This window comes from Alligator mississippiensis, chromosome 4 (genome assembly GCF_030867095.1).
Source record: "Alligator mississippiensis isolate rAllMis1 chromosome 4, rAllMis1, whole genome shotgun sequence".
NCBI lineage: Eukaryota > Metazoa > Chordata > Crocodylia > Alligatoridae > Alligator > Alligator mississippiensis.
In genome coordinates, this window is record NC_081827.1 from 254,757,270 (window position 1) to 254,770,225 (window position 12,956).

Sequence of the window (12,956 nt, forward strand, 5' to 3'; positions counted from 1 at the left end):
CTGCCTTGTGCTCTTTGGGATTGTCTGTCCCACTGTGGAAGGCAGTCCTGGCACTGATGCACACAAATACCTACCTAGACCTGGCAGTGCACTGGTGAGGCTTCTCCCAGCTCATCCCCAGCAGCTGCTCCCAAGCTTGCCTGAGACCCAGAGCTGCAGCATGGCCTGTCTGGTGAGCCTGCAGCTTTGGAGCATTTCTGCGGGTATGGGTGAATTAGATGTACTTGAAGTCATCAGTGCTGCTGCCGGGTGGAGACAAGCCTTTGCATGGTGTGCAGGTGCTTGCTCCCAGCTCTTGGTATTCGAGGTGTCACTATCTGTTCCCTTCTTGCCATGAAGCAAGACCATGCCCAGCTCCCTGTGGATAGTGTGGGTACCTGCTTCCTCTCAGTGGACATCTGTGTGCTAGCTCTCTGGGCCTTGTACTGGTGCTGCTTTCTTACCCAAAGGTGGCAGCATTTGTGTATGTTCAGTGAGAGACTTGAGTGGCCCCAGGGGACTGAGAAGTGGCTGTTTGCTGGGACTCTATGTGCTTGGTCTCTGGGTGTCTCTTGCTGCAGAACAAAGAATTGAGGGGTTTAAGGGATTGTAGACAAGCAACGTTTTAAGTAAAACTAAGTCAGGAAGAGGAGGGAGGAGACATTTGCCCCTGAATTGGCACTGCACAGACCTTGAGCACTGTCAGTATGGAGCTGGGCTTGGGCACAACATGGAGGGGCTGGGGCCATGAGTGGGATCTTGGAGATTGCCTGCTTCTGGCTGGGCAATACAAGCATAACAGCTAGCGGGGAGAGAGTTGCAGGCATCTGGGAACTCTGCACCCGGCTCTGGGTAGGCAGGCTGGGGAAGTCTGTCTCTGGTCGCAACATGGTCAGTGCAGTGCTGGGGCTGCCCCTCAGGACAGTGTAACAAAGGCCTGGCTTGGGGTGGCCCCTTAGCCTTTGGCCCACCCTGGTCTTGGGCCGACCTCCCTCTGCTTGCCTGTCATGTCTTGATGTGAATATGCATTTAGAAATGCGAGGCACCCCAGGGGTCCCTGAGCAAGATCTCATCCACTCGCAAACTACAGTCTAATTGCTCATCGCTTTAAGGGCTAAATCCGTGGCCTCTTCATCTTCCTTCTAGCCATGCCCAAACCTCACAGCTGTTACCAGTCAGTCCATGCCCTGCTCCTGGCTCAGTCAGTTCAATGGGCTCTCTAGCACTGCCTCTACCCCTCTGGGTGCTGAGCTCTCTAGCCTCATCTCTAGTCCCTCCTCTACCCTGCTCCTAGGCTCTGGCCTTGCTTCCAGGCCTATTATCCTCACTGCCCCCACAACTCCCAATCCCAACCCACAGGTGTTCTCCAGGCAAGTCCACAGTATGCTACTTGCCTGCCCTGCTTCTGGGCTCAGGTGTATCCTCTGCAGCCCTCCTGCTCAGGAGCTCTTCCTTGCATGGCCTCCAGGGCCAGATTGCCTGCCTCAGCTCAGGCCCTAGGCTTATGTAGTCTCTAACCCCGGCCCCCTTCCAGTCAGGTGTCTTCCCTTGAGTGCCACTTGAGCCCTGTCTGCAGCCTTTCTCCTCTTAAACTAAAGGAGCACTAAGTTCCCTGTTACACAGTCCCCCTGCAAATCGGAACAAAAAGGCGTAACTCTTAATGAACTGGGTCAGTAATAGAAGTGTCATCTCAGAATCACAGGCCTGTACTCAAGTTGTGATGCTGTCTGTATCTCTGAAAGTTTAGCTGTGGCCCAAAATATTGCAGGGTGCATTAATGTTAACAGGGTGCTGCACCTTGGGAGAAGGAATCTCCCCTTGGGGAGTTCCCCTCTTAAAAGCACAGAGGCGGAAAGGGATCTTGGAGTCATTATTGACTCCAAGATGAACGTGAGCCACCAATGCCAGACCGCAGCCAGCAAGGCCAGCCAGACCTTGTCATGCATCCAAAGGTGCATCTCAAGCCGGTCCGGAGAGGTGATCCTCCCCCTCTATGCGACTTTGGTCAGGCCGCAGTTGGAGTACTGCGTCCAGTTCTGGGCACCGCACTTCAGGAGGGATGTGGCCAGCCTGGAGAGGGTCCAGAGGAGGCCACCTGCTTGGCGAGAGGGCAGCAGGACAAGCCCTACGAGGAGAGACGGAGGGACCTGAACCTGTTCAGCCTCAGCAAGAGGAGGCTGAGGGGGACCTGGTGGCTGCCGACAAGCTCATCAGGGGTGATCAACAGCAAATAGGCAGAGCCCTTTTCTCCCCAGCACCACCTGGGGTGACGAGGAACAATGGTCATAAGCTGATGGAGGGTAGGTTCAGGTTAGAGATCAGAAGGCAATATTTTACAGTTAGGGTGGCCAAAATCTGGAGCCAACTTCCCAGGGAAGTGGTCCTTACCCCTACCTTGGGCAAATTCAAGAGGAGGTTGGACGATCACCTGTCTGGGGTCTTGTGAACCCAGCATCCATTCCTGCCTGTGGCAGGGGTCAGGCGAGATGATCTGTGCAGGTCCCTGCTGACCCGAGCTACTATGAAACAGGTCACAGTGTTTCTGGCCACCTGCAGTACGGTAGCTGGTCCCAGATGCACACGAGTGCCTTTTTAAAAATGTTTTGCTGATAAAAATCTAAATGTTGGGGTGGAAAAAACAGGTCTTTGGGAGGTCATCTAGTCCAACCTCGTGCTTGAGGCAGGAACACCCTAGACAGGTGCTTTTCTAATCTGCACTTAACCTTAATAATGGAGATTCCAGTGTCTCTAGTAGTCTCTGCAAGAGCTGAACTGCCCTCCTAAGTACGAAAGCTCCTCCTAATGCCTAGCCAAAATCTCCCCTGTTGCAATTTAAGCCCATTACTGCTTGTCCCGTCCCTTGTGGACACAGAGAACAATTGATCGCCCTCCTTATTCTAACAGCCCTTGCTGTTTGAGCAGACTATTATCAGATCTCCTGAGAAGCAAGATTTGCTTGGTAATATCTTTTATTGGATCAACTCTGTAGCAGGGAGAGATGTTAGACAAGCTTTCAGGCACAGAATGCCTTTCCTCAGGTCTGGGAAAGAAGCAGATACGGCCCAAGCTAAACACCAGGAGAAACGATTACTTTTGTTTAACTGCTATTTGTAAATGAAAACTGCTGCTTAGAAAGGGGAAAGAGGGCAGTAAATGCAAGAGGAAAGAAGGCAATGGCTGCAACAACATTATGAGACTGCTATCAAATCCCCCTTCCATCCTCTCTTCTGTGAACTCTTGGTAGTCATCCCCATTTTTCCCACCTTTCCTCAGGTGTAGTGTTTTCCAGACCTCTCCGTGTCTGTTACTCCATCCGGCTAGGTGTTCTCTGCATATTTTCAAAGGCCTTGCTCATTTCCATCCTCCAGGTGAGGGCCATGAATGGTGCGTGCCCCCAGCGGCTGGGGGGGCACAGCAGCGGCGGGAGCACAGCGGCAGTAAGTGGGGGAGCTCCCACAGATGCTGTCCGCGGGGGGTGGGGGGGAGGGGAAGGAGAGGGTGGCGAGTGCCTACCATGGGCAGTGGCGGCGGTGGCCAGCAGGGATCGCAGACCGCCCGCAGACACTGGCGGCGGCAGGGTGGTGAGCAGCGACCACCCTCAGGCACCACCATGCTCAGGGGGTGCACGTGCACCTGCGTGCATCCCTACGCATTGCCTCTGGTGAAGGCTGTCCAGCGTGGGCTGCATGCTGCATGCATGTAATTCTCTGCATCTTCCTTTTTCCTTTTGTTAAGGATGGGTATTATGTTTATCCTTTCCCTGGCTTCTAGGACCTTAATAACCTCCATGAGTTTTCCAAAATAATAGCCAATGGCTGCGCAATTACCTCAGCCAGTTCCTTGAGTACTCTCAGAAGAATCTTACCTTGCAGACCTGAAAACCTCCAGCTTAATTAAGTAATCTCTAACCTGTTCTTCCTCTACTCTAGGCTGTATATCTAAGCTCCCATCGTTGCTGTTGGCTGTGCTCATTATCTGGCAACAGCCCTTTTTGTGAAGACGGAAGTACAAGAGGCACTAAACACTTCAGTTTTCTCTGCTTTGTACATTATCACCTTCCCGTCCCCCATCAGTAGTGGACTTGCGCTTTACTTGCTCTTCTTATCATACATAATATATTTTTAGCTGCCTTCTGTGCTCCTTGCTATCCATGTCTTAGTTTGTGTCTTGGTCTTCCTGATTTTGTTCATTACCTGCTCAGCCTATACTGTTAGTCTAGAAACAGCCATTGCATTTGTCCTGGGACAAGTTGTGCCTGTGTTTGTCCCGGAGCAGAGCAGTCCGGGATTGGTGCATACACACGTCATCTTTCCAGTCAGAGTTTAGCAAGCAGCTGAATGCACTGGTGCTTTGCTGCCATTGATTCAATGATGCACTCCCAGGACAACTGGTCAGATGCTCTTTTCAGTGCCCCAGGACAAAACATTAGCACTTCTTATACTTTGAACCATTTTAGGGTTTGTTCCTGGACAAGGACACGGGCACTTTGAGCAAAGGACATGGGCACTTTGAACGCCTTCAAGACACATTTGGATGCTTATCTTGCTGGGCTCCTATGATCCCTGCTGACTTCCTGCCCTGGGGCAGGGGCTGGACTTGAGGATCCTCCGTGGTCCCTTCCAGCCCAAATGTCTATGAAACCTGCGAAATCTGGACAACTGCACTTTGGCCCAGAATAAAGTGGTTTCTCCCAGGACAAATGTGATGTCTGTTTGTAGCCTTACAGAGAGGGGTAGGTAGCTGTGATGATCCGAAGTCAGGCAGAAGGCAGGGTAGAGATGCACCGTATAGACTAACGAATCAGAAATGCTTAAACTTTTATGAGCCTGAACTCACTTCATCAGAGGCTGTAACATTTTGTTTGTTCTTATTAATATGCCCAACTTTCCACTTTTTGTAAAATTCCCTTTTTCATTGCATGTCATTCAAAAGCGTATTGTTTAGCCAACCAGGTCTTTTACCTTCTCTGTCTTTCCTTTACTTTGAGATATGTATTGGAAAACTGTTATATTCATCCTCAGTCTTCTCTTTTCTACATTAAAACCAATTCTTCAGCCGTTCCTTAAAGGTTATGCTTTTTAATCTCTTATTCGTCCTGCTCTCCTGGACTCTCCAAATTGTTCATACCTTTCTTAAAATATGCTATGGAAAACGAGACAGTGCTCTGCTCCACGTGAGGGCTCATCAGTTGTGAGTAGAGTGGAAGAGTTTCCTCCCTTGTCTGACATACTACGCTCCTGCTAATGTATTCCAGAACGAGACTTGCCTTTGTCTGAAACATTAAGTTGCTCACTCATATTCAGTTTGTGGTCTGCTGTAACCCCAGAACTTTCCTGCAGTCGTGTTGCCTAGGCGGCTGTTCCCCACTTCATATTTATGCATTTGGTTTCTTCTTCCTAAATGGAGCACTGCGCACTTGTCTTTACTAAATTTCATCTGATTGATTTGGACTGTTTCTTCAATTTAGCAGGTAATTTTGAATTCTAATGCTGTCCTCCAAAGTGTTTGCAACCTTTCCAGCCTGGTGTCATCTGCAGATTTTATAACTGTAGCCTCTATTGTAGCATCCAGATGTTAATGAAAGTATTGGCTAGAGGCAGGCCCTACGCAGACTCTGCAGGACCCCTCTTGAAACTCTTCCAGTTTAAGAGCAAACCATTATTAATTTCTCTGAGTGCAGGTTTTCAGACCAGTTGTATGTCCCTCCTTTTGGTGATTTCATTTAGATCGTGTTTCCCTAATTTGCTTATGAAGGTATCCTGTGGGACAGTGTCAGACTTCACCGAAGTCAATATACATCACAAATACTATTTTTTCCTTATTTGCAAGGCAGGTACCTTGTCAAAGGAGATTAGATTAATTTGACACAAGTTTGCTTGTGTGTTTGCTTGTTTTTGACAAATGCATGGTGGCTCTTTCTTATTACCTTATTCTCTAGGTGCTTACAAATTGAATGTTTAATCATTCGTTAGGCTGAGAGGTTTGTAGCTCCCTGGGTCCTCCTTTAGAAAGAGGAAAAAGACAGATATTTTGGTTTTCCTTCAGTCCTCTGGTCTTGCTGCCATTCTTCAGGAGTTCCCAAATGTAAGTGCTGATCGCAGAAATATAGGGTTGGAAGAGATCCGCTAAATCACGTAAACTGATTCCCACTGGTTCAAAAATTACTTTCGCTGGTTTGTAAGTGCTCTCAATGACTTTCATCAGGCCCTGCCAACTTGAGTACACCACATTTATTTCCATGTTCTTTAACCTTTCTTTTCCTGTCCTGTCCCATGTCCTGTCCTTTTGTTAAAATTAATTCCATTGAATGTATGAGCAGAGAGAAGGAGTTAGTTACTGAACATATCGTCACATTTAACCTTTTTGTGAAAACTGAGGAGGGAAAAAAAACTATTGAATATCGAGCCTTCTCCATGTCATCCATTATTTGCTCTCCTTCCCTCCTAATGTGTCTGTATTTTCCTTTCTCTCCATTTTATTTCTAACATATTTCTGAACTGGCTGTTGCTGTCTTTCATGTCACTTGCTAGTTGTACCTCATGTTGCACCTTCGCCTTTCTGGTTTGATCCCTGCCTGCTTGTGCTGCTGCTCCCTGCCCGTCCTTAGCCACATGTCCACTTTCTGTACAATTCCTTTTGGTTTTCAGGCTACGGAAAAGCTTTCTTGAAGCCAAAGCCGTGTTGGTCTCCCTCGCTGCTCCCTGTCTTTTCCCTGCCTCAGAAGAGCTCGCTGTTGTCCCTGTGCTGGGCTCGCTGTCAGCAGCTGCCTGCCCTCCCACTCCTCCTCCCACCAGGCTTCTGTCCAGGAGACCCTGCCAACAAACTCCCCAAGCCTCTGAAGCTGCTGTCTGAAGTCCATCAGTCCTGTGCTGCTGCTCTCGCTGCTTCCTCTCCTTGCCATAGTAGGGTCTTTTGTTCTGTGTTCACAGTCACCCAAGTTACCTCCCACCAGCAGATGCCCAACCCATCCTACCTCTTAGTCAGAATCAAGGCTGAAATAGCTGCCTCCAGCCACCGCCTCCGCTGTCTGGAAAGAAAGTTATTCTTGATGCTTTCCAAGCACTTGATGCCGATGTCCTGGTGAACTGTTTTTTCTAGCGATATTTGGGTAAGGCCCCATTTATCTGCAGCCAGAGATGTTCAGCAAACTTGCCTCTCCCTGGATTTCAGAGCAAGTAAAGACATTCTTGACACAAAATGCTACAGCTCTTTCCTTTTTTCTCAGCCTGCCCTTCCTGAGCAAGCTGTCGCCTTCCCTCCCCTCCCCATGCCTTATGGGAGGATGGCTGAAGGGCTGAGGGCACCCGTGACACTTCAGCAGTGTGCAGACTTGCGGACTGGGGCACAGGCGTTGACTACTGGTACAGAGCTTTCCCTTGGCAAAAGCTGCTGTCTTTCTTCCCGCTGGTGTCTGACCCCTCCCTGACCGTGGAGCAGTGACTGGCCAAACAGACAGAAAACCGCTCTATTTCCTGTCATCACCACGGTGGCCACAACATGTCTTTAGAGCCCCCTGCACTGACATAGGCATAGCTGCAGAGGTCTTTTCCTTCTCTGGCTTCCCAGAACCATGTCCAGCTGTTCCCTGCTGTCCTCGGCACAGGGATAAGGGGCTGCCCGGAGGTCCTCATTGTGCAATAGGCTCGTTGCCATCCCGAGCTTTGACATTTTGCAAGGCTGAATGGAGGGAGCTGGGCAGTGGCAGGCAGGGTAGGGAGGATGAAAAGAGCCATTGAGAGTCCGTATGGAACCATGTTGTGGGAGATGCAGCATGTGCGGTTACTGCCAGGCAGGGAGGGCCCATTCCTGGAAGATGAGGCAGGGACATTGTGTAACTGTTCAGTCGGGAGAGCTCTCTCTCTCGCTCATCCTTGCCCATGAGTCACTGCCAGGGATTGTTTAGAGGGGGCGTTTGCCCTCACTGAGATGGATCCTCTGTGTAGAGGGGAAGGCTCACAGAGTTACTGTGCCCTTGCATTACTGCTGAATCTCGGGGTGGGCCAGCCTGGGGCCCAGGAGGGGCTTGAAGCCGGTAGAGACCGAGAGAGGGTGTGTAGGGCAGAGTCTCCTCACCTGGGCCAACTGCCCCACAGGTGCCAGACTCAACAGAAAGCATAGAGGAGGGTGTTTACACGGCTTCAACGGGTGTTCTGAAAAAGTTAGAAATGTTGGCACCTTAGGAGGGGAAGGAATGGATGGTGGTGGATAAGGCCCAGTACAGGACAGCATAACAGACAGGAGAGTGGCCTGGTAAATGGGTTCCCTTAGCTGGGAGGAAGGTCATGCTGTGCGGTGAGAGCTGGATACAGATGATGCCACCTAAAGGTGTTTTAGTAATTGGTAAGATCTAGGATGGAGATGCTGTAAACGTGAAGTTGTTCTGATGCATGTGTAAAAGGGGTCTGGGACCCTGAATACCTTGTACCAAGTTAGGGGCTGTTTCACGCTGGTGGCACATATGCCAGTAACCCAGGTAGCATCTTGTATCATCTGATCATGGATGCTAATGTGTAGGCTTGTTTGTAAATGGTAAGCTGGGCTAAGCTTTTGTTACTATACTAAGAGCCAAACTCTGCAGTGCCTTCATTATACCTGCGAGGTCATTAGGGCGGCATCCTGATAGCACTCACTGACCGTCCAAACAGAGGGAGCCTGACATATGTCCGGTAATACCCAGCTCCTGATAACACTTGACAGAGTCCAACCACAGTCACTCCACAGGAGGCCTTGGGTCAGGTGTCAGCGCTCAGCTGCCGCCTCTCTCGCTCAAAGCCCCTGACGCAGGAGTCTCACTGAGTGACTGTCAAAGCCACTGTGAGCAGTGGAGTCTTTCCCTGGCTTGGTTACCCTTGGCAGCCACCCCCAGCTGCCAGTCCTCGTCCGTTCACTTATGCCCCTCGAGGTCGCTCCTGGAGGGTTGTGGTGGGCATTCTGCTGAAGCCTGAGCATCCCTAGGCATTGTGATATGTGCCCCACAGGGTTCAGCCATACATTCAGCGCACTGTGCCCAGCTGCCAAGTGCAAGGACCCTGTAGGATGGCGAGGGCACCCCTGGTACCAGAGAGATGCTTCAGCTGGGGGCAGTGGCAACCTCTCTGTGCCTCTTCAGCCCTTGTATGCGACTAAGCTCCCCCTTCCCTTCCTCCCTCTGTGCTTGCAGGCAGCTGACTCCAGGGACTCTCTCTCTATGGCACTGTATTCCCAGTGCTTCTCATGGCTCATTGGCAAGATTAATACAAAGATCAAAGGCAAGGAAAACTTCAAGTCTGTGGGCATCCTGGACATCTTTGGCTTTGAGAACTTCCAGGTCAGTATTTTAACTTTCTTGTGGTGCATTTTCTAACATGAAGATTTACTGGACATTGGAAGGAAATTTGCTAGGCTCATTCCCATTATGGGGTAATATAGTGCAGGCTAGGAACCTGCCTTCCAACACAGATCTCCTGGGGGCGGGGATGAGGGGGTGGACTACCCTTTGGCCACACGTGACCTCCTGTGTGCTAGCGTGCTAGGTGATTCGCTTCTATTTGTGACATTAGCCCTTTGCACATGGCTTGTAGTGACGTGTGCAGGCAGTACACGCAGGCTCCTCATGCATGCTGTGGCTTGCTGTGTCTTGTGGGCTATCCGCTGCCTAGCGCTCCAGGCAGTAACAGACTACAGGTGCATGCTGAGGAGCTGCTCTGTGGCAGTCAGTGATCCACAGCAAAGAGGACCCAGTGACATCACATGTTTTCACACATCTCCACTTTCCCCAAGGACTAGGACCTGTCTAAATTCTGTCCCCAGAACCTAGGCAGGCTCTGCTCATCTTTCCATGTGCATTTTCCCTTCCACACGGCCCTTGTAGGAAGATCTTTGATAGACTGGGAAGGGGAGGGCAAGTGTTACCGGACTTATTTCTGCTCTCCTGCAGGTGAATCGGTTTGAGCAGTTTAACATTAACTATGCAAATGAGAAGCTCCAGGAGTACTTCAACAAGCACATCTTCTCCCTGGAGCAGCTGGAGTACAACAGGTGAGGGGAGGGACTGGGTTTCTGTCCTATTCCCTGGTGGAAAATTGAGGACATCTTCCTTCCTCCCTCGTGCTGCCCACCAGCTGGGAGGCTTTCCTAGCTGGGATGGGAGGGCAGGTGGCTCCTCATTGTGCCTTAGCCGTGACTGCTTTGTTGTGGCCTGCACTGCTTGTCCCAGCTCGTCTCCTGTTTTGCAGCAAAAAATGTCTCCCATCTGTAAATTAAGCCTGAGGCTGCAATCTCAAAATGAAATCAGCTGAAGTAGGAAATTTTGCCTCATTTCAAGACTAAAAGATAAATCTCTCCTGCCACCTGATGTTTGATCTGAGCTTCTCTGAATTTTGGCCAAGTCTTTCTGTTGTGACCTCTGGCAAACCTGGCCCAGGCTTTGGATCTATTAAGTCTTGTCTGGTTACAGCTGTCACTGTGAATGCTTTGTGCCACCTTGTCCACACCATCTTTCTCCTTTCATTCTCTTCTGCCTCAGCCTGTCATGCACAGAGTTGGACCCAGCTCCCAGCACTCTTGTGTGGTGATGGCCTATGCAGGATCCAGGGCCTTGTTTCTAGATCCACTATAACAGCAAAGAAGAAACTAAAATCTGAAAACTCCAAATCCTCTCCTGTTCCTCCACTTGTGAGAAGAAGTAAGGGAGGAGGGAGGGCCCGGGCAACTATAGGCCTGTCAGTCTTACCTCAATCCTGGGGAAACTCTTTGAGAAGGTCATCAAGGAGCACATCTGTGATGGGCCGGCATCGGGGATGATGCTCAAGGGCAACCAGCACGGTTTCGTTAGGGGCAGGTCATGTCAGACCAACTTTATTGCCTTTTACGATCAGGTCACAAAAGCATTGGATGCAGTGTCGCCGTGGATGTAGTCTTTCTGGACTTCAGCAAGGCCTTTGACACTGTCTCCCACCCCATCCTCATTAAAAAACTAGGCGACTGTGGCATCAATGCCTACACGGTCAGATGGATTGCAAATCGGCTGAAGGGTCGTACTCAGAGGGTGGTGGCGGACGGGTCATATTCGGCCTGGGGGGAAGTGGGCAGCGGAGTCCCCCAGGGCTCGGTCCTTGGGCCCGCGCTGTTCAATTTCTTTAGCAGCAATTTGGACGACGGGGTGAAAAGCAACCTGTTCAAATTTGCTGATGATACCAAAATTTGGGGTGAGGTGGGCACGCTAGTAGGGAGGGAAAGACTGCAGCAAGACCTGGACAGGTTGCAGGGGTGGGCTAACAAAAACAGGATGTGTTCAATACGGACAAGTGCAGGGTGCTGCACGTGGGCAGTAGTAACCAGCAGCACACTTATAAGATGGGAAACTCCCTTCTTGAGAGCACGGAGGCAGAAAGGGATCTTGGAGTCATCACTGACTCCAAGATGAACATGGGCTGACAGTGCGAGGTCACGGTCGGCAGGGCCAATCGGACCCTATCGTGCATCCACAGGTGAGTCTCAGGTAGGGCCAAGGAGGTGATCTTCCCCCTCTACGTGACACTGGTCAGGCCACAGCTGGAGTACTGTGTCCAGTTCTGGGCACCGCACTTCCAGAGGGATGTGGACAACATTGAGAGGGTCCAGAGGAGGCCACCCGCATGATAGATTTCATAGACATTAGGGCTGGAAGGGACCTCGGAAGATCATCGAGTCCAGCCCCCCGCCCAAAGGGCAGGACGTCAGCTGGGGTCATAGGATCCCAGCAAGATAAGCATCCAGTTTGCTCTTGAAGGTGTTCAATGTGGGTGCTTGAACCACCTCCAGTGGCAGGCTGTTCCAGACCTTGGGGGCTTGGACAGTAAAGAAATTCTTCCTTTTGTCCATCCTGAAACGGTCCTGTAGTATTTTATGACCATTCGACCTAGTCGTCATCCCTTGGGGCGCTCTGGTGAACAAACGTTCCCCCAGATACTGGTGGTTGTCTCAGACGGCCAGAGCCAACTCGAGGTGATTTAGTAATTATTCGTTCGTTGGGCGGGCTGGTGAATAGAGAGGCGGACGAAGCTTAATGGTTGCAAAACTTTACTTACGCCGCTTGTAGCTGCGACGCAGACGGTCCGGTCGTTTGAACAATTATGTTAGTTGTTCAAGCTGGCAGGGCTCAGGCCAGCTCATCCATCCACAAATCAAGCCGACGGGGAAAGGATACGTCGGGGATTGCGCTCGGCGACGGGGAGAAGAATCGATAGGTGATCAGTCTATCGATCAGCTCAGCTGCAAGTCAGATCTCTTTTAGAAGCGCTCTGCAGTGCTCAAAGTTCTCCAACTTGGATGGAAGTCGCACGAAATTTTAAACGGCTAGCAAGCCAATTGCTAGCTGCCATGTAGGAATAATTTAGAACTGGCCAATAGCGGGACACAAATTTGCATTCGAATGGCGGGAACTCTCTTGCACCAGGGTTTTTCTGTTGCAACAGAAAACCTTTGCTGTGCAAGAGGCTCTCATGTGGTGGGAAAGTTCCATCGTGACAGTGGTCACCCCTGATAAACTTGTAGGTGGCCATCACATCACCCCTGAGCCTGCGCTTTTCCAGGCTAAAGAGCCCCAGGGCTCTCAGCCTGTCATCGTAGGGTCTGCTTCCCTGACCTCTGATCATGCGTGTGGCTCTTCTCTGGACTCTCTCAAGCTTCTCCACATCCTTTTTGAATTGTGGAGCCCAAAATTGGACGCAGTACTGCAGCTGCGGCCTCACTAAGGCCGAGTACAGGGGGAGAATGACGTCCTGGGATTTGCTTGAGAAGCATCTGTGGATGCAAGCCAGCGTTTTGGTCGCTTTACTAGCCGCAGCATCGCATTGCAGGCTCATGTTCATCTTGTGGTCAATGATGACCCCCAAGTCTCTTTCTTCCATAGTGCTAGCCAACATAGCACTGCCGAGCCTATAAGGATGCTGCGGGTTTTTCTTCCCAAGGTGGAGAACCTTGCATTTATCGACATTGAACACTATCAGATTCTCATC

The 12,956-nt window shown here is 50.6% G+C and overlaps 1 protein-coding gene across 1 annotated transcript in view; it reads left to right on the forward strand.

Annotated features, from left to right (window-relative positions):
- Positions 1 to 12,956, forward strand: part of LOC102567908 (unconventional myosin-X) — a 160,005-nt gene that overhangs the window by 41,983 nt on the left and 105,066 nt on the right. The window contains exons 12-13 of the mRNA XM_059727606.1: positions 9,140 to 9,286; positions 9,896 to 9,996. Of these exons, the coding sequence (XP_059583589.1) occupies positions 9,140 to 9,286; positions 9,896 to 9,996 (248 nt within the window). The remainder of the gene's footprint in view (positions 1 to 9,139; positions 9,287 to 9,895; positions 9,997 to 12,956) is intronic.